Below are 20,743 nucleotides of genomic sequence, written 5' to 3'. Positions count from 1 at the left end.
CTGACCCTGACCTCCTGACATTGACCTGCTGGCCCACACCTGCTGGCTCTGACCTGCTGACCCTGACCCTGACCTCCTGACCTTGACCTGCTGACCCACACCTGCTGGCTCTGACCTGATGGCCCTGACACTGACCTCCTGGCCCAGACCTGCTGACCTTGACTTGCTGGCTCAGACCTGCTGACCCTGACCTGCTGGCCTTGACCTGTTGGCCCTGACCTGCTCACCCAGACCTGCTGGCCCAGACCTTCCGACCTTGACCCGCTGACCCTTACCTCCTGGCCCAGACCTGCTGGCCCTGACAAGATCTGCAGGCAGCCCTGTGCACGTTCAAGTCTGAGAAGTGATGGTGTGGATAGCCGTGCTAGAGAGGCTAATGCCAGACAGGGAGACAGAGGAATCTAGAAAGGCAGACACAAGGTCGGCCATGCACAGATGACCAGCCGTGTCACAAAGGGGCAAGCAGGTGACACAGACTATAGGGCAGCACTGACCACCCGTATGCAGTCCCCACACGTGTGGCTCATTTATTCAGAGAGTACAGGGGAGGAAACAGGCACAGAGAGGTCCGGTGATCCTCTCAGGACCACACAGCCACCAAGGGCAGAGCCGGCTTCCGCCAGGTCTGGGTGCCTCCGCTGCCTGCCCCCCAGCCCACCTGCCCAGCAGCAGCGGCCTCTGTCGTACCCTGAGCTCTGGCATCTGGATGATGAGGCTCATGGGCACGTGGACGATGGGGCTCTTCCTATAGTCCATGGGGACGAGGTTGGGGGCCAGCTCGTAGAACCGTGCGTGCAACCTGCGAGGGAGGCAGAGGGAAAGAGCTGGGCGGGGGGGGGGGGGGGTGTGCATCCCCTGAGTCCCCCTCAGCCGATGCTGCCCCACCTGCACCCAGCCCCCCGCTCCGCACAGGCCCCCTTGCCTTGCTCTGAGCGCAGGAAGTGGGGCCTGGGGGGTGGGGTGGGGGCAGCGGGCCCCCATGCTGATAACCGGGTCGTGTCCCCCACCCCCAGGTCTCCGTGTTCCCTCTCTGGGCCCCATAAAGGCCTTCTGTACGCCAGCGGTGTCGCCCCATTAATTCTGCCCCCGGCTGTGCACACAGGTGAGCTGCGCCCCCCAGCTCTCAGCGTGGCAAACCGAGGCCTGAAGAGGTTAAGAGCTGTCTGTCCAGGGCCACACAACTGGAAGTACGAGGGACGTGGCTGGAACGAAGGCCTGGAGATCCAGGGCATTTACCCCTCCTCCCCAGTCCTTAAGCTGTCGAGCCCCGGCCGTTTGCTGCTGGGTCCCAAGCAGGCTCCGAGGGCTGGGTCTCTGGAATAGCCACCGGCAGCCCTCACGCCCACAGGCAGGCCCTGCCAGGGCCCCAGTCACTCCCACCTCCCGCCCTGCCGGCAGCCCGGTCAGTGCTCAGGTGGCCCCAGGACACAAGCTGGCCTGAACGACCCAACCCGAGGACCCTCCAGGGTGTGGGACCTCCTGCCGCTAGCTCACGGGGAGGCCCATCCTCCATTGTTCAGTCCTCTTCTGCCCCTGACATCCGGGAGAATAGCCCCCAAGTCCCGCCCCACACAAATGCAGCTCAGGTCAGATGAAACCGTGCCCAAGACATGCTGCCAGGTGAGGGGACGAGTTCAGGGGGCACCGACCAGGGGCTGAGGCGGGTGACCCACCCAACGGGGGGCCTAGGACTCTTGGGAATTGGACCAAAGCACCCCCAGAGCCCCCGCCCTGCCTGGCCCACTCCCCTAAAGCCAGTGTTCTAAGTGGCTGGCCCACAGACACACCCCAGGCCCCCGCAACAGGCCCGCAGCCCTCTCCGGCCAAGCACTTTACTACCCGCCCGGTGCACACGTAACACCAGCCCCGTCTAGCGAGTCCTCACTCTGTGCCAGGCTCTGGGTCGGTTCCCCCGTGTGGATGACTCCGTTTAATCCCTCAACCACCCTGGGAGGTGGATGCTGGTGTCTCTATCAGGCCGCCCTGGCTCCACACCGGCGGGGTGAACGCAGAGCAAAACGCCATGAGGCCACTCCCCCAGCCACAAGTCCCCACGACCGTCCCGGAATCGCACAGAAGCGCCACCACTGGGAAACACAGGGCTGGAGGGAAATCCCAAAGCCCGACCCTCCTCGGCAGATACCCAAGTGACAGCATGGGGCCAGGACTCTCCGCCAGGGGCATTCAAGGGCTATCTTCGCTCTCGCTCTCCGAGTTGAGGAAAAACCTGTCCTTGTTTACTGTCCCCAAACACAGAACCAGCACTTGCATATCACAATTTACACAGCTGGCTTCGCGTTCTTGACAGACATGCCAAACTTCTGTTACATTTCACCCTGCCCTTGACCTTTGACACGTGGGGTGTGATGCTGGGTGCCGTGGGCATTGCCCTCCGCCTCCAAAGGCATGCAGGGTGGCCGCAGCACGAGCCACATGGCAGACTGAGGTCGGACCCCCACGGACCTCCCCATCAGCGAATGGGGGCTGTCCTGCCGTCCTCACACTTGCGGGGTCAGGGAGGATGGCATTAGCAAGGCCACCTGGCCCTCAGCTGCCTGCCCGCCAGGGGCACCCCACCAGGAAGGTGGGGAGAGGGCCGAGCGCTGGCAGATTGCGGTGTCCCCTGGGGCGGGAGGGCCGACTCCTGCCCTGACGCCAGGACTAAGGTGACCCTGCTATTTTATTTACTTATTTTTTTCTAAGCCAAACTCAGAATTTGGAAGGCTGAATCACTGGGGGGAAACCGAACGGTCACCCCGTCCCAGTACAGGGCATGCTGGCCCTGTCCTAAGACCCCGGGGCACAAGTCACACCTGTGCTGCTTCAAGTCCCCGGAGCACGGAGCAGTCGGGGAGGCGCCTCCCCGTTCATTTTAGAAACCGAGTAAGAACCTTGCTCGCAGAACCCGACGGGGGGCATCCAAAAGGGACCAACGACGCGCACACAGATGCAAAACTCTTATGAAATATTGGTAAATCAAGTCCCACGGTATTGAGACAGTGACACATTCAGACCGTGTAGGATTTAAGCCAGGAATACGCCGTTGGACTAACCCTTCGAAAATCTGTGACTACGAATCATATTAATCGGCAAAAAAATCGTTTTGTCAAGTTGGTAGCTACATTTATGACCTGACGGGTGTATGGACACAGGAAAAAAGGCCAAAATGTGCACCACACATTTACACTGTTGGCCCCTGCGAGTTGGGGGCAGATAGGAGCGAGAGGAAGGGGCCAGCTTTCACTTGTCACTTCACCTGCTCCCAAAGTGCTTGAATTTTTAAAGTGGTCACTAAAATATAAATATTTTTAAGTAGTAATTTTATCAATAATAAAGCTTAAAATCCTCAGTAAAACAGAAACAAAGGGATGCTCTACCCCAAATCAACACCCCACACCACACCAGAGCCATCCCCAGAAAAGCCGGAGGCCGCCTATCACCACCGCTACACGGCATCGCCCCGTGACCGCTGGCCACGGTGGTCAGTGCGGGAAGAGACGGTATATTTAAATATTGGAAAGGAGGAGAATTATTATTTGCCAGAAAACCAAAAATAATCAGTTAAAAAACTATTTGAATGAGAAAGGGCTCAGTAGCCCTCCTGCACAAAATAGTTTTCTTTTTTTTAATGTTTTATTTATTTTTGAGACAGAGACAGAGCATGAGTCCGGGGACGGGCAGAGAGAGAGGGAGACACAGAATCCGAAGCAGGCTCCAGGCTCTGAGTTGTCAGCACAGAACCCAACAAGGGGCTCGAACCCACGAACCATGAGGTCATGACCGGAGCCGAAGTCAGATGCTTAACTGACCGAGCCACCCAGGTGCCCTCAAAATAGTTTTCTATGTACCAGCATCAGCCTATTCGAAAATAAGATATAAAAGAACTAAATCACAATAGGAAAAAAAAATCATCCCCCCCCACAACAACTAAGTCTGAAAACCAAGTGTGTAAAAAGATGTAAAGTATCTGGGTGGCAAGGTAAGTGCCTCTATTTCCTGCCTCCACATTTCTGCCAAATGAAGACGATCCTAACTGAAACCTGCAGCGGTTTGTTTGAGAACTTGCCGACCACAATCAAAAAGAATGAAATCTTGCCATTTGCAACTACGTGGATGGAACTGGGGGGATTATGCTAGTCAGTCAGCGAAAGACAAACATCATATGACTTCACTCATATGAGGACTTTAAGAGACAAGACAGATGAACAGAAGGGAAGGGAAGCAAAAATAATACAAAAACAGGGAGGGGGACAAAACAGAAGAGGTTCATAAATATGGGAAACAAACTGAGGGTTACTAGAGGGACTGTGGGAGGGGGCATGGGCTAAATGGGTCAGGGGCACTAAGGAATCTACTCCTGAAATCATTGCTTCGCTATATACTAACTTGGATGTAAATTTTAAAAAATAATTAAATTAGAAAACGAAACAAAGAACTTGCCGACCAGATTCAAAAGTCTGTGTGAAAGCACCAGTGTGGGGGGGGGAGGGCCTGAAAGAGGGCACCCGGGGGGCGGGGGGCGTCTGCCCCTCAGCTGTGAGAACAGAGTCTGAGGGGACAGCCGGTCACCTCGGGGACCCGAGCGGCACAGACACAGCGCAGCACGGGTGTGAGGACAGTCCACGACAAAGAGCATTTGAAATCACTGGGAGAAGCGGATTCTTCTGGAAGTCGCAGTCTGGTTGGTGGTCCGCATTTGGGCTCAGCACTCACATACATATAATTAAATTAAATTGAAACAGTAATCCAAACTTTGGCTGCCAAAACTTACAAGTGAAAACAGGACAGGAAAAGTCTGGACTGGCCCCGGGCCAATGAGCGGCGGTTCCTGCAGAGTCCCCCTAGAGCCACCACCGTGCGGGTGGGCCCGACTGTGGGCTAGAACCCCGGGGCAGTCAGTAAATGACTGGGGGAACGGAAGACAAAGATGCAAAGGCCAGCGTGACTGAGGAAGGAGGGAGATGGGACCTCACGCAGGGCAGCTGGCAGAGCAAATGGTTCAAAAGCGCTCTCAGGGGTGGCGGGCAATTTAGCAGTAAAAATCAAAAGCCTTAAGAATGTCTATACCCAGAAAGAGAGAGAGAGAGAGAGAGAGAGAGAGAGAGAGAGAGAGAGAGAAAGAAAAAAAGAAAGGTCTATACCTTTCAATTCAGAAATCTGTTAGGAACTTATCCCAGGGGCGCCCAGGTGGCTCAGTCAGTTAAGCGGCCGACTTCTGCTTAGGTCATGGTCTCACGGTTCGTAGGTTCGAGGCCCTCCCCCCCCCCATCGGCCTCTGTGCTGACAGCTCAGAGCCTGGAGCCTGTTTCCGATTCTGTGTCTCCCTCTCTCTCTGTCCCTCCCCCGCTCATACTCTGTCTCTCTTTCTCTCAAAAATAAATAAACGTTAAAAAAAAGTTTAAAACAAAAAGAAGAAAAAAGAAATTTACCGCAGGGGTGTGGGGCACAGCCGTGCTGTCACAAGACTAATTACAATGGTCAAGTGCTGAAAACCTACACGTCCAGCCAAATGAATTAAGGATGTGGCAAGATCATGTTTTTAAACCTATTTTTACAGTTTGCTTAAGGAAAAGCAATTTTAAGCACATTATAAAACAACATGAGACACATTTTTGATAAACACACACAGAGGAAAAACACTGACATGATACACAGCAAAACATCAACGCTCGTCACCGCCAAGTGATGGGGTTACAGGTAAGTTTCATCTTCTCTCGACTGGCTTTATTTCTGATTTTCTTTTAATGTTTATTTACCTACTTTGAGAGAGAGAGAGAGAGAGAGTGAGCAGGGAGGGGCAGAGAGATGGAGAGAGAGAATCCCAAGCAGGATCCGCACCGTCAGCACAGAGCCCGACACGGGGCTCGAACTCATGAACCGTGAGATCATGACCTGAGACAAAACCAAGAGTCAGATGCTCACCTGACTGAGCCCCCCGGGCGCCTCTGTTTTCGAATTTCTCTATGGTCATCACGTATCACATATGAAATAAAAAGCTTAATTAAAACAGAGCCCACAGAGTTTTCAGCACGTCGGGAAACCAAGGTACGAAACACTGACACAGGGAAACACTCTGCGGTGCTAGCTGGAGGGCCTGTCTGCAGCGGGGGGCAAGGACTCGGGTCCCCTCACCGAGGAGCGCAGGCCCACGGGGGGCAGAGGGCAGTCAGAGTGCCACCTGGGACCTGCTAGGAAGAGGGCTCCGCATGAGAGTGGAAAAGGTACACGCGAGCAACGGTATCCACCTGGTGGTGGCGGGGGCGGGGGGGAGGGGGGGGGACCGCCGATGCCGATGGTTATCTGTGACCCGGGGCCGCTGGAAGGAGAACCTGTGCTCGGGTTTCCTCCTCCGCACCACCCACCGGGCCAGGGCTGGGGGCAGCTCACCAGGCGGGCCGGGGCCCGGCTCTGCCGACGACCGGCTGCACGCCGCCGAGCCGGGCTCCGGGCCTCGGTTGCCCTGCCTGGACCTGACGTGTGAACGGCGGAGAGGGCTCACCCGGCAGGGGTGGTCAGTCCCTGGTAGGTTTCACTGGCCCTCGCTGGGGCCCAGAGAGAAGGGTGGAGAAAAGAGAAGGGGCCAAAATGGAACGGAGCCATCGTGGTTCCTCCAGGGGCCACAATCCCACGTGCTGCCTGCTCTCACCACCCCTGCCGAGGGTGCACGGGTGGGCCATAAAACCCCAAGCGGCCCCGTGTTGTGCTGAACACAGGGGCCTGCTGGGGGCGGGGGGACAGTGCAGAGACAGGGAATGACCCACAGCAGGCGCTCCATCCCCCGCCCCCTCCTCCTGACACGACCACTTCGCAGAAAAAGCACCGGGTCTGGTCCCTTGGGTCCCCGGTGAGCGTTAGCACAGTGGCAGAGCCTGAATGAAGCAGGGACGGGACAAGCAGGAAGGGGTCCTACCCGTGTCTGGACCCCAGGCCCGGCCTGGGCTCTGGGTCGAGCTACAGAGGCTGGGGTGCTGAAGGGTTCAGAGTTGGGCAGGCCAGGACTGCGGGGCATCCCCCCATGTGCCTGGGGCTCGCCACTTGCCAGGGGGCAAGGGACACCCCAAAGACCTACCACGTTTAGTCTAATGCCTGGCCGTCGTGCCACGTGCCCGTACCACGGGCAACCTTGCTGCTCTCAGTGAGACCGCTGGAGGTCGGCATGGGGCGAAGCAGGCCTGTGTCCTTGGCCCTGCTGCTCCTAGCCTGGAATGTTCTCTCGTGGCCTTCTTCACCCACGTGGTCTTCAAGCGCTCACTGGGGGCTACCAGGTGCTGTGGCCAATTACGGGGCGGGGAGGCTGGGGCCCGGCTGACGGCGACTTCAGGGGGAGCCAAGCACGTGAGCCAGGAGCCCCTGGAGCGTCCAGGACGCTATACGAGCAGTGACACAGGGGACACGAGCAGGACGCATGAGCTGGGGTGGCATGGACGACCACGGAGGTGGGTCTGGAAGGGGGCACGGGAACGAGGTGGGCACCAGAGGTGAAGAAGGGGCCGCCGGGCGGCGGAGACAAGCTTTCGCTGCCAGAGCAGGAACGGGCACGGGCCTCGGAGGACGAGCAGCCGGGGTGCGGCCTCTCCAGAGGCGGGGGCCCTGCACAGAGGATGAGCGCGGTGAGGCTCCGGTGAGGGTCCGTGCCCAGGACGCCACCGGCAACGGCTGTCGTTACGGCTCTGAGGGCCACCCCGTCCAGACGGGGACCCCACCCCACACCTCACTCAAGTCACAGACCAAATCCCACCGTGCAAATGCCGCGCCCTGGTGCTCCCGCCTCTCGGCCCTGCCAGGAGGTAAGTGTCCCCGCCCCCAGAAGAAGTGAGGCTCGAAGCTTGCCCGGGGCCACAGAGCTAGGACGCGGGAGTAGGGCCCAGGTCTGCTGATGCCACAGCCGGGGCTCTGCCCGTCACCCCGCCTCTCCAAGGTGGAGAAGCGGGGACCCCTGTCTACCCGGGGGCAGGCCGAAGAGTGTCCGGGGCAGAGGGGAAAGGCGCAGGGAGCCGCCCGTGTGAGCGGAGTGGTCAGGACAGTGACAAAGCACAGCTCGCCTGGGAAGCCGCTACAGGCTCCAGCCCCAGCCCGCCCATCGGCCTCCGGGGAAAGCGGTCCTGTGACCTCGCTGGCTTTTAACGCCACCTGGTAGCTCAGGCACAGGGCCCGTGAGGGGCCGGGCCTGGCATCCTGTGGGTCGTGCTCACGGCCTGGGCCTGGGGCTCCAAGGCTGCCAACCCCCTTCATCTCTTCCCTCAGAGCCCGCCTCCTCCATCCCAAAGAAAGGAGTTGTCCCGGAAAGGGAAGAGCCCCCGGCAGGCAGCTCAGGCATGCCGGGGGCATGCAGGCCAGGCCCTTGACTTCTGGGCCTCCCAGGGCAGAGGGACATCAGGGCTGGAGCCAGAGGGCATTTCAGGGACCCCGAGTCTGACAGACCTCCGGACACGGTCAAATAAACAGCAAGGGGCCTGGAGTCAGAGGCCAGGTCTTCAGGCCCCACAGCCAAGTAGGGACAAAAGGTTTTCCTGTTACAAGGTCGCAGGGAGGATAAGATGAAAACGTGCCTGAAACGGCCCCCCAAAGAGCCGGGCACGCAAGACGGAGACCCTTGATTCCTGGCAGAAGTGTCTGGGCGCCGGGCGGGGTGGGAAGTTCTCCAGTTCACAGCGGCCTGCGCTTGGCTCCCGACAGGCAGACGCCCCCCTCGGTCCCAGCCCGCGCAGCCAGCCCACGCGAGGTGCCCGGCCCAGCTCCAGCGGGCGAACCGCAGGCCACACTTACTTGAGGATGTCCTTCTTATTGAAGAAGGTGCAGTCCTGTGAAGGGAAAACACACACACAGTCCGCTGCAGGGCCCACGCCCCGCTTTCCCTCGGGACCTCTCGGGAACCGCCTCGGCCTGGGCAGAGAGCAGCCTGGTGGCCCGGAAGCCACCTCCTGAAGCTGTGGCCTGGCCCAGGGAACTGCGGCATGGTGTGGGGGTCTGTGGGGGCAGCCTTGGGGGCGTGCACGCACCGGCGGGGGGACGAGCCGGAGGTGGATGGCACTGACTTGTGGTCTGCTCTGCGGGACGGCGGGGAAAGGGGCTGGGAGACCAGTGAGGAGGTAAGGCCGGCAGGGTCTCAGCTGCAGGGGGCGCCATCCACACTGCAGCGCGAGGTCGGTGCCCCCGCGTCGTGTGCCGTGTGTCCCAGGCACAGAGATGGAAGGTCCCGGGCACACAGGCTGGGGAAACGCCGGCGTCTACGTGGCATCTGAAGCCACAGGAATCGAGGGGGTCACACGGGGAGGCGATGGAGGCCAGGTGAGCGGAAGGGAGGGGAGGAGGAGGCAGGGGGCAGCGGCTAGGACCCTCAGGGTGGGGGCAGCGCTCGGGTCCTAAGGTCGCCCAGTTATAAACTGGTCTCCGGTGTCCTGCCTTGTCTGTGCGACCTGCCTCTGTCCACGGGCCGGCCTGCCCGGTGGCGGTGGCTGTGGTGCCTGGCCACGGTGCGACGTATGGAGGCAAAAACACCCCAGGGATGAAGGGCTTCTGCGCTTACCCTGGCCCTGGCCCCCCTGCCCTCGCCGCCGTTGCCCCTGGGGATGTGCTGACCAGGGGCTCACAGCCGCGGCCCAGGCTTGCAGCCAGCCAGGCCTGCCCCGCGTGAAACCCGGAGTCCCTGGGCACCGGAGCAGCTGTGCCGCACACTCAGGAAGCCCAGAGAGGAGGCGCCCGCGGGAGGGCTGGAAAGGGGGAGCCGGTGGGAACTTCCGGGTCCCCTGCAACCCAGTCTGCCGCCCAGGAGTTAGGCCAAAGGCCCGCAGGCCGCCCTGCCCTCCTCGGACCCCAGGGACTTGTCCGAGCGGGCTAGGCTTCGCCCTAGGCAATAGCTCCTCTGCCCCCACCCTCACCAAGCTCGGAGTCCCTGTCTCCGACTCAGGCGGGGGCGCGGGGACGGATTTCCTGAAGACCCTGGAGCAGGCCCCAAAGGCAGCCCAGCTGAGTCTTCAGGCACGGACCCTCCTCGGCCCCTCCCAACCTGCCTGGTGGGGGTGTCGGCATAACCAGGGACAGGGAGAGGCCCTGGCCTCCCCTCTTCCCCTCTGCTCTCCTTTCTCCCATGCCCTGGGTTGAAAAGGAAATATCTGGGTCCTGACCCAAAGGCCCTACGAGCGAAAGGACCCTGGTCCCTTATCACAACCACTCACACCTGTCTACGTCAACCGTCCTCAAGGTGCGGTTCCAGGACTGGCCGCACCAGTATCACCTGGGCACTGAGTGCAAGTGTAGGTTCTCAGGCTCCACTCCAGACCTGCTGCACCAGAAATTCTGGGGGTGGGGCCCAGGAATCCGAATCTTTCCAAGATGCTCCACCCGCAGTGATGCTGTTGCTAAAACGAGGGCCTCAGCTCTGGAACAGAATCACCTGGGGTGGAGCCCGGCATCAGAGTTTGCAGAGACATTCCATGACTGCAACGTGCAGCCCAGGCTGAGAACCACACCCCACCCGGTCCGTGATCACCGCAGGCCTGGTCCGTGGGGGCTCTGGTTATCCAGTTTTGTTCAACCCTCGTCCCTAGCCTATGGTGGGGGGAGGGGGGGGGAAGGCAGGCAGGCATTATCTCCCCACTCTACAGATGGGAAAACCGAGGTTCGGTGAAGTTGAATAGCTTGCTCTAAGTTGCACACGCAGCCCAGAGGGCTGACTGCAACCTGGGGCTTTTGCCTCTTGACCGCAGTCCACAGACTGTAGAGTCCAGCCGTGACCACGTCCACTGACCGCTTCATGTCCTGCCCCGGCCGCGTACTCCACATCCAGCGCCATGGGTGCTCGACACAGGGCTCCGGGACGAGGAACAGGTCTTCCCATGCAAGCCCTCCACACGCTTCACTGGCTGCAGGATGTCTCACAAAAGGCATTGGCTCTGCTTAACCGAACTTTCTCCTCGTCCTGAACACGTGGCAGCAGCTGTTTGTAGGTTTTCAACATTACCACCAAACTGCCACGAACCTGCTCACCCACTAACGTTTTGCTTTTTCTTCTGTTGACCTTGCCTGGACCTCATCCCAGGGAGGCAGCTCCTGGGGGGTGAGCGTGGCAAGTACCGTAAAGGCTTCTCAGGATTCTGGCAGTGTTGGCAGAGAATAAGGTTTCGTACTCAGATTCTAAGTGTCTTGTCTTGCCTTGGATCCTTGGGTGGAGACAGAGGAGAGGGTCCCCAGGTGAGTTACAGGGCTTGCTCTTAACTGAAAATGTGGGCTGCCTGTGAGACTTGAATGGCCAGAGGAGCAGTGGTGGGTTCTGGGGGAGGCTGGGAGCCCTGCTCTGCAGTTTGAGGGGTCTGGGAGATTGATCTGGAGGGCAGAGAAGTCTGGAAAGAAACCTGAACTTGGGAATCACTGGCACCTGAGGACTGGGGAAAGGGGGCCGTAACTGGGAGCCTGGCAGGCGTGGGGCTGGATGGAGCGCAGAGGGCGGGAGACTGGGGCTCTCAGGTTTCATCAGCTCTCGTTCCTCCCACCCTGCCTGGCTCTGGTGGAGGATCACAACCCAGCACTGGGACTGGCTCCCAAGTGTAACCCAACGCTAGGCTGGTGTGAGCGGAAACTCAGGCTCCCCACCCCCCATGGGGCTATGCTTCACTTCTGGGCAGGGTCCGCCTGCTTGCCTGTGCCACCCCCCAGCCTTCACCCACGTGCTCCCCTCCACCCAGGCGCCTCCTTCTGGGCCTGCGGGGGCCTACCTTTCAAAGGCCCTGCTCAAGCACTGCATTCTCTCTGAATCTTGCAGAGCAAAAGTTACCCTTCCCTCCGGGTCTTCCACGGACCACTAGTACCCTCCTTCCCTGGAGCACATCGTACTCTCACGAGGCCAAGGTTGACCTCTCCGGGACAAAGAGCACACACAGGCCCCGCCCCCAAACAAAAGCAGTGAGCCTTGGATTAAAGGATTCAAATTCCAGTTTGAGCCTGGACTGTGCCAGGCACTGAGTGGCTCCTCGGCCTTTGTCTCCTCTTCTGTGAAATGGGGCTGATAATCCACCCCATCGTGAGGATCCTAGAGGGTATCTGTTCCAATGCCTGGCACACAGCATTGCTCCATGAATGTGGCTTCCTGGTCCTTCTCAGGGCCTCACATGGAGCTGATAACCATTATTGACGGCCAGCGTTTCCGAGGAGAAGGGGCCTCAGAGGACTCACACTTCAGGCCCATTACCAAAAGAAATATTCACGAAGGCAACAGGCAGCCACAGGAGACACTGCCGACGTGCCTCTCTCCCACAGCACACTCCAAGCAGGCCCCCTCTGCCCAGGGGAGTCGGGCAGAGGCGTCCCAGTTGGGCCTTGGAGGATGAGGGAAATCTGAAGGGGGCGTCCCAGAGCATGGGCAAAGGGAGGGAGGAAGGAGGCCAGCGACAGCCCAGGGGTGGCTGCCGCACACAGGGCAGGGAAGGAGCCCCGGAGGCTGGCCAGGGCCCCAGCAAGTCAGGGGGCTGGGCTTCATCCTGCAACCACACAAGCCTCCCCATGGCAGAAGGGCTTCGGGGCCTCGGATCTGGGCAGTTTCCTGGCTCTGGAGGCAGCAGGTGCTAGGAGGGTCTTAGCAGGTGGCTGCTGGGGGCTGAGGGACCTTGCAGGGGGGCGTGGGAACGGGCACATGGCCTGCCTTCTTGCTCCAATTATTTCCATGCTGGGGCCAGAGGTAGAGACCCCAAACGGGTAAACAGGACACCCCCAACTTAAATCTGACTTGGGGGCCGATACACCTCACTCCCCACCCAGACAGGCCCCCAGGTCATTTCTGCTCTGCTGAGACTCATTCTCCTGGGCTGATTCCTGGGATCGGGGACCCTCCCTGCAGCCCCCGTTTCATGACCCTCCAACTCCGTGCCAAGGTGGGCGCTGGGACAGGTGTCTGGGGAGGGGTTCGAGGCCAGCGAGGGGCCAAGAGTAAGGAGGCTAAACGGGGATGAAAAGGAACGGCTACCGCGAGGAAAGCGCTCTCAACGCAAGGGTGGGGAAACTGAGGCTGCAAGTCACATCCCAAGGTCACGCTCCTACCTGAAGGCAGGGGCTGAGTCCGAACCCAGTAACTGGCTTTGGGGGCCTCGGCTCGCGGCCAAAAGCAGGGGAGGGCGGGCGCCGGCTCACCTGGTAGTTGTCCAGCTGCTCCTCCGTGAAGATGGTCTGCTTGTTGCCCATGGCGGTCGCCGCGCCGTCGTCCGGGCGCCGAGCCCGAGCCCGCGGCCACCCGGAGGCGGGAGAGCGACCGGAGCCGGGCGGGGAGAGGCCGGGCGACCCCGCCCCGCGGGGCGGTGCGCCCACCCCGGCAGGGGGCGGCCCCTTCCCTCCGCGGGAGGTGCTGCCCGGCCTCTCCCCGCCTCACTTCCGGCTGGGCGGGGCCAGGATTGGCGCAGGGCGCAGCCGGGACCTCCAGCTGGGCGGGGCCAGAACTCCCTGCTGGGCGGGGCCAGGACCCCCGGCTGGGCGGGGGCCAGGACTCCTGGCTCGGCGGGCCGGCCCTCCGCTGCAAAGGATGGGTCAGTGAGTTGGCCTTTCTTTGCAGGTGAGCGGACCTCTGGCCGCTGCGCGGGGGGGAGGGGTGTGTGCATCTCGGGCCCTCTGGGTTCCTTAGCGGGACATTAAGGATTCACTAGCCTTTCTTTGCATCTTTGGCTGCACACGAGACCGAGGAGGATTTACGGGACTTACCGTGTCCAGTGAAGTGTGACAAAGGGCAGGAACTTTTAAAATCTTTATTTGTTTTAGAGAGAGAGCGTGTGCGCGAGCAGGAGAGGGGGACAGAGGGAGAGAGAATCCCAAGCTGACTCCAGGCTCAGTGCAGATGGTCACTGGGCTCCATCCCACAATCCTGGGATCATGGCCTGAGCCGAAATCAAGAGGGTTCCTACACCGACTGAGCCACCCAGGCGCCTCACCTGGGACTTCTAAGCAAATGCCAAAGACCACAGCAAACAGAGCCACTGCTAAGTCCTTCCAGGGATCCCACCCATACATGTGTTATTTCCAACCCCAGGACCGTTGATCCTACTGGCATTATCTGCATTTTATAGGTGGGGAAACAGGCTGAGAGAGGATCAGTAACACTCCCGGTCCTACAGCTGGGAAGCAGCGGGACTGGGCTGGACTCAGGTGCTGACTCAGCCTGCTGTTCCACACCTGGACTTCCATGAACTCAGCATGTTACGCTTTAAAAATAGATGGTTCCTTTCTTTAAGCACTTGGGAGGCCCCACCCCCAGAGTTTCTGATTTAGTATGTCTGGAAGGCCCAGAATGTGGGGGTCTGACAAGATCCCAGGTGTTGCTGGTGCTGCTGGCCCTGACCACACTTTGAGAATCATCGCTGGAGGTTAGAGGCTCCAAGTTTGGCAGATTTCCCAGGTGTTTCTACATGTTCCTTTTACCTGAGGTTCCTCTTTGGGGTTTACCTAACATTTTGCCACCTTCAGGTGAGAATAGCAGCTATCAGCTAAACAGACAAGCCACCCTGTTCAAATCCAAAGAGTCACGAGAGGCGATCAGAAGGGCAGGAAGCAATCCAGAAGACGTGCGCTGGGGTCTCGGCCGTGGGAAAGAAGGCAGGCTATGTGGCCAGTAATTCAGAGGCTGTGGAATTTTAGAGCAGAGACACCTTTGTAAGAGTCTCTCTGCACCTCCCTTTTCTCCCGTGTGAGAGAGCTGGGGAGACGGGAGCCCCCTTAGACCACACAGTCACTGTTACACGTTTCCTTCTCGTCATCTTCGACGCCACGCTGCCCATGAGCAGGCCGGAATTCAGTGTTCAGATCCTGCCCGGGTACATTGTCTAACACGCTTGCGTATTTGTGTGACATGCGCTCCATGCAGAGAAGCCAGAACCTCTGTGAAGAAGACTAGGTTTTCAGTTCTGTGATTCTGTCTTCACAACCCCGTGAAAGTTCCCTTAAAACCTCCGTGATCACTATTGCAGTGGCAATAGTGGAGGAGGCCCTCTGTCCTAAACTATTACAGCAGTGCCGTGAGGAGGGCAAGTTACAGTCCCATGTTACAGTTGAGAAAGCCTGGGCTCAGAGAGGCAGAGTGACCTGCCTGGAGCCACCCAGCAAGGAAGGGGCAACACAAAACATTTTATCCACGCCTCTTAAGTCTGTAGAGTTGGCCTTATTGCCCATTTCACAGATGAAGCAATAGTCTCAGAGAAGAGCTGCTCAGTTGGTAACAGGTGGATTTAAGTCTTGATTACACGATGATGGGAACACGGGGTTACCACTGCTTCCGGGAGCTCGACTCCTAGTCAGCCGCTGTCTTATAAATGACACGCCCCGAGAAGGTATGCCGAGAGGGAGCTGAGGGTCCCACGGGGGCGCCCGGCACTTTGCAAGCACTCATTAAACGTTGGCTTTTTCCATTTCTGACTCCTTCCATAAAGTTTAAAAGTTGGACGGAAAACGCGACGGATCAAAACCCAAGGAGTGAACTTACACAACGAAACACGAATCTCTATCCCTCTTCCCTGTCCTTCCTCCATTCTTTGTGATGAAATGTCCTTGGTCTGCAAGTAGTCTTCTACGACTTGGAGACCGAGGGGACCTCTATGACGGGGACGGAGACGCTGTCCCGGGCCGAGGCCTGGGCGGGATGTCTTCTACGGTGAAGACGCCTCCCGCAGACCCGGCCTTTGCTGTCCCGCCTCAGGGCCCCTCCTGGAACGTGCTACCCCTACCTCGGCTTCTCTATCTTAGTGGCCATTCAAACCTCATTCCTCCCGGAAGTCCTATCTCTGTGCACAGAGCACTGGTCATCTTGGCCTCTCCCAAGCTGCAATTTATGTTCTGGGAGCGGTTACTGGGTCCACCTCAATCTCATACACACACCCCTGCAACCGCCTATTTAACCTAACTCAGTCCTAGCACTGGACAGTTTGTCTCCTCATCTCCCCGTATCTGCAGCATTTCGCACACAGATCTTGCTACTTCGGGACGGATGCATACACAGCCTGGGGCTGTGTCTTTTGGAGGGGGCAGGTGTTGTTTCCTCTCCAACACTAGCGTTCGGGGTTCGGGGACGGCTGCAGCACATCTTATCTGGCTCTATCCCCAGGGTCTAGGACACGATGGTCTTGGGAAATAGCGAATCAACATTCTTTAAGAGCCTGCATTTCCTGGGCCTGTTCACACGCTGAATCAAGTAACTCCCCAAGTGTTCTGACGTGGAGAAGGTTTTCCTGCTGGAGGATCAAGAGACCAAGCCCTTTAGTGCAGGGCAAATGAGGTGAGCCCACCTTCTCCCCGAATGGCCCCTGTGGGCCTGTTCCGGACCCTCTGCCAGAACACATTCTGGATGTGGGAGGCTCCCAGGTGCTTGAGAACAGGACCGACCTGATGGTGACTTCCTGCCAACTGTCCTTTCAGGTGCCTTTAAAATCCTCACGGACATCCGTGACCCCCTCCTTCCCTACCCGTACCCACCCCTCAGCACAGCCTGCTCCAGCCAGAGCCCCTACCCGTAGCACTGTATCCCCATTGCTCTGGGATCACGGTGGTGTGTCTGTCAGGAAATGACCAGGGCAGGGCACTCACCACCGGACTCAGTTTTGCCGTGGATCTGAGTCAGCTCCAGTGGCGAGCGGCAGATGAGCGGAGCTTTGCTGTTGGAGCGGGGTGGCTGAGGCGACGCAAGGAGTCTCAGGCTGAATTCTGCGCCGTGGACCGTCGCCTATTAGCAAGGAGGTCCTCAGTGGCGACGTAACCTGCTCGGTGAGCACAGTGGACTCCATACCTGTCCTTTTAGGTGTCATAACAGGCGCTGACTCAGTCCAAAGCAGAAGCAACGGTATTCAAGGATCAGGATCCACACAACCTTCGACTCGGGATCAGGTCACCGCGCCCTCGCTCAGCAGCCTGACCCCGAGGCCACGTGGTCCTTTAAGACCAGAGCCCATGGAGTCTCGTGCTCTGTCCGTGGGAGAGGAGAGGCCCGTGGGCGGCACCTAACACACTTGGGGCACCGCTGTCTGAGCCAGGTCAGGCGCTTTGCCCATCCGTTTTGCTAATGAGCGGATCCTCCACCGCTGGGATGGCTTCACACCGCGGAGGCATCGGAGGACGAGCCTCTGGAGCGTGGGCTTCTGGGGAAAGTCTGCCCGCCTCCAGGGAGCTGCCCTCCAAGCACGGTCCCCGGGATCTTTACAGAAGGTCTGTGAGGTCAGCATTATTATTGCCACAATGTAAAACATCGTTCGCTGTTTTCACTCTCATCTTCTCACAAGTGCACAGCGGAATTCTCCAGAAGTTTCATGCACGGTGCTGCGGCAGGCTGAATGAAGCAGCAGACACGAGAATCCAGCTGCCTTCCGCCAAATTAAGCCAGGCTTTAAAGACATTTGCAAACATGTGAAACAACGCCACTCTTCTCACTAAATGTTTACGTCTTTAAAAATATTATTTTCCATAGAAATATGTGCACTAAGCTAGCACATAGCGGGTTTATTGTTATAATTGTTTAAAACATATTTTTAAAATAGCTATTGGGGGTCATGTGCAGCTTTAACTTCTAATACGATAAATATTTAATAATCTGTATTACCAAAGTTTGGGTCCTCAAATTTTAAGAATAGTCTTGAGACCAAAATGTCTGAGCATCATTACTGTATGGTTCAGTGAGCCTTTTCTGTTTGGGCCGGATGGGAAAGAGTTCAGGCTTTGCTGGCCCCACAGCCACGGCCTCTGGTACATCTACTCCCCTCTACTGTGGATGTGGCCACCAAACACATGGGCTTGGCGGTGTTCCAGCAAGACATTACTTAGCGACACTGCGACTCCAATTTATATAATTGAAGTCTCACAAAGTGTTACCGATTTTTACGAACTTGTTGATTTTATACACTTTTAAAAGTGTAAGTGTGAAAGCAATTCTGTAACTCCTTAGCCTAGAGGAGGCCGTGGGCCAGAGCTCACCCGTGGCCTGTAGTTTCCCAGCCCCCGCTTTCCTGACACAGGGCCCCCGAAACCTTTGCAACTTCGTGAGGGATAGGAGCGTCCTTTGTTCTAATGAGGTGACCCCGGGTGGGCTCCTGGAGGGGTCTGGTCAAAAGAAAAGTCCAGCCATGATCAGAAGTTTCGAATTTCCACCCCCTGCCCATCCTCTTGAGAAGAGAGAGGCTGGAAGCAGAGTTAGTCATTGATCATGCCTACATGATGAAACCTCCGTAAGAGTCGCACACGTGTGAGGTTTGGGGAGCTTCCGGGTTGGTGAACACGCCCATGCGCCGGGGCGGGGGGGGTGGGGTGGTGACACACCCCAAGTCCACAGGGACGGAAGCTCCTGTGCCCGGGACCCTCCCAGACCCCGCCCTCTGTATCTCTGCACCTGGCTGTTCACCTGCGCCCTTCGGCGCACCCCTTAATACACCGGTGAAAAGAGTTTCCCTGAGCTCGGGGGGCCACTCTGGCAAATGAACCGGACCCAAGGAGGGGAATGTGGGCAGGTCGTGTTGGCAGCTGACTGTCAGACGCAGGAGGGACTACCTGCACCCAGTGCTGTCATGGGGACAGTCTTACAGGAGTGAGCCCTTGGTCCTCGGGATGTGACAGCTCCGGAAAGATGGCGTCAGAATCGAGTTAAGCGGTAGGACACCCAGCTGGTGCTGCAGAGAGTTGCCCGTCGTGGGGAAAACCCCCCATCTGGGCCATGGGGGGCGGGAAGCAAGAGCAGACTACTTAGGGCCTGAGGCACCGTGGTCAGAGCGCTGGCTTTAACTCCAAGGGACAGGTGTCGCTGGCTGTTCTGAGCAGAGGACGGTGTATTTGTCTCCTGCTTTAACAGGACCCCTAAGGCAGGACACGGACGGTGAGGGGCAGGGGGGAGGCAGGGAGACCAGCGTGCGCGCTATTGCCCTGGTTCTGCCCAGAGAGGACTCTGGCTTAGACCTGGGAAGGCGGGGAGTGTCTGCCTGTAGCTCAACCTCAAAACACAGAGCTGACCCTCAGGTCTTCTGACCTGGGCACCTGGGAGACTGGAGCTGCATTTCACGGAGAGGAAGGCTGAGTGAGGGAGCTGGTTCCCACTCGTCATCGCTCACACGTAGAAAGAGGTGACAAGCACAGAAGACACGTTAAGTTTCGATGTATTTTTTCTGACTATTGAACTGTAAAGAATTACCAAGATGCCAGAGTCTTCCCAATGGTCACCTTTGAGGGCGGTGCAGCGCTCCATTTGATTCTTTACCCTAAATCACGACCATTTCCTCGTTAATCATTAAGACTGCTTTTCTTTCAATTAACGATATTATAGACAACCCTATAATGAGTATCTTTGTGCCGATGGATCTTTGTGGGGTTTCTCGAGGGACTGATTCTCAGGAACGGATTTACGCACGAGGTGAAAGAGTAAAGACACAGAAGTCTTGAGACACACTGAACTGTTTCCAGAAAGGTGGTGGCGGTACAGTATTTGGGAGCCAGCCAGAACTCAGAGTGTAGCCATTCCACCACCAATCAGACCGTAGAGGACATGAGCATTTTATCCATACTTTCTAATAAAAGGGCCAAAGACGTTTCTAACTTTTAAAAATTTTGCATGTACTTGATTATGGTTAAGGTTGGTTAAAAGTTTCTTGGTTTCTTTGGCTGTGAAAGGATTGTTCGGGCCCCTTGCCCATTTATTTACTAAAGTTCCAATATTTAGGAAAATAAATTAGGGAAACTCTACTAAAAAAATTTGCGTTCCTTTTGTAAAAAAGCAAAAAGAAGCATTTAGCATGTGAATAAACATAATGTATTTTGCTGATTTATTAATTTAAAGGCCACCACCTTGATTAAAACCATTTTGTAGAGTACAGCACCCCTGGACGGGGTAGTGCTGTGGTCACAAACAAGGACACACCTTCCAGATCCTTCTCCTGAGTGGCAAGCATACCTTGGTCCCAACACGCCTTGCTGGTGGCACATCTGGGCGCTCCCAAGTGCCAGCACAGGACAAAGGCGCTTGTCCAGGCGACACTGGCCTGCATGTTGGAGGAATGCCAGAACGTCTATGAGCAGTTCTGGAACCTGTGGCCCATCGAGGGAGGGGCTCCCAGATGACGTCTCTCCAGCTGCTCGGGAAGCAGGGAGCACCTTGCCATGGGGGCTGCACCGGGCGACCTCTGAGGGCTGTTTCAGTCTGAGAGCCTAAGCTTGTGAGGATTCAGCGCTTTCCTGCCTCCAAGTCTTTGCTGGCACCGGTCCGTTCGGACCCCATCTCAGGCTGCTGACATCTTACCTCCTCAAGGACTGCTTTAAACACCATCTCCAAGACGGGATCTTCCCCAGCCAGCCCCACCCTGTCCAAACTCCTTCAAGCACCTGTCACTGAATTTCTGTGTTTCTCCCTCACTAGACTTGGAGGGTAGGCCTGGGCGTATTCATTACTCGTCCTCACCCAGCACTTGATAGGACTTCTCTTGGGAAGCCGTTGTTGAACTGCATGGCCCCTCACAGAAACCTAGCAGTTAGGAGAACTGTCTCAGTAATCAGGCGTCCCAGTGTAATGCGGCCATCACTGCTACTCGCTGTGCCTCGGTTTCCTCATGGGGTTGATGTGAAGATTGGATATGGATTGGAGAAAGTCCTCCAATCTTTGTCTCAAAGTCACTGAGCAGCTGGATGTGCTGTTTTCTGTTCTGGAAGCAAAGCCATGACAGATCCTCTCTGGGCTTGAGGAAGATCTTCTCAAAGACACGTAGCAGGAGAGAATGCCATAAGGTCCCCAGGAGCGGGGAGGTGGGGTGGGGGG

At 57.5% G+C, this 20,743-nt stretch overlaps 2 protein-coding genes across 6 annotated transcripts in view; one reads left to right on the top strand and one right to left on the bottom strand.

Moving 5' to 3' along the window:
* Positions 1 to 13,315, bottom strand: part of CIB2 (calcium and integrin binding family member 2) — a 17,879-nt gene extending 4,564 nt beyond the window's left edge. Inside the window, exons 1-4 of one of the 5 annotated variants that reach the window (XM_040493435.1) lie at positions 13,120 to 13,315; positions 8,767 to 8,801; positions 7,474 to 7,590; positions 688 to 799 (exon numbers count right to left, since the gene is read on the bottom strand). In XM_040493435.1, the coding sequence (XP_040349369.1) occupies positions 688 to 799; positions 7,474 to 7,590; positions 8,767 to 8,801; positions 13,120 to 13,170 (315 nt within the window). In that variant the 5' untranslated portion in view covers positions 13,171 to 13,315. The remainder of the gene's footprint in view (positions 1 to 687; positions 800 to 7,473; positions 7,591 to 8,766; positions 8,802 to 13,119) is intronic. The other 4 variants (XM_040493434.1, XM_040493436.1, XM_040493437.1 and 1 more) reach the window with 4 other exon arrangements.
* IDH3A (isocitrate dehydrogenase (NAD(+)) 3 catalytic subunit alpha) overlaps positions 13,169 to 20,743 on the top strand; it is a 25,325-nt gene continuing 17,750 nt past the window's right edge. The window contains exon 1 of the mRNA XM_040493391.1: positions 13,169 to 13,508. Coding sequence (XP_040349325.1) covers positions 13,169 to 13,508 — 340 coding nt within the window. The remainder of the gene's footprint in view (positions 13,509 to 20,743) is intronic.

Source organism: Herpailurus yagouaroundi, unplaced genomic scaffold, assembly GCF_014898765.1.
Source record: "Herpailurus yagouaroundi ecotype Mexico unplaced genomic scaffold, PumYag 185, whole genome shotgun sequence".
Taxonomy (NCBI): Eukaryota; Metazoa; Chordata; class Mammalia; order Carnivora; family Felidae; genus Herpailurus; species Herpailurus yagouaroundi.
The sequence above is the reverse complement of the archived record's forward strand: the minus strand, read 5'-3'. Positions and strand labels throughout refer to the sequence as shown.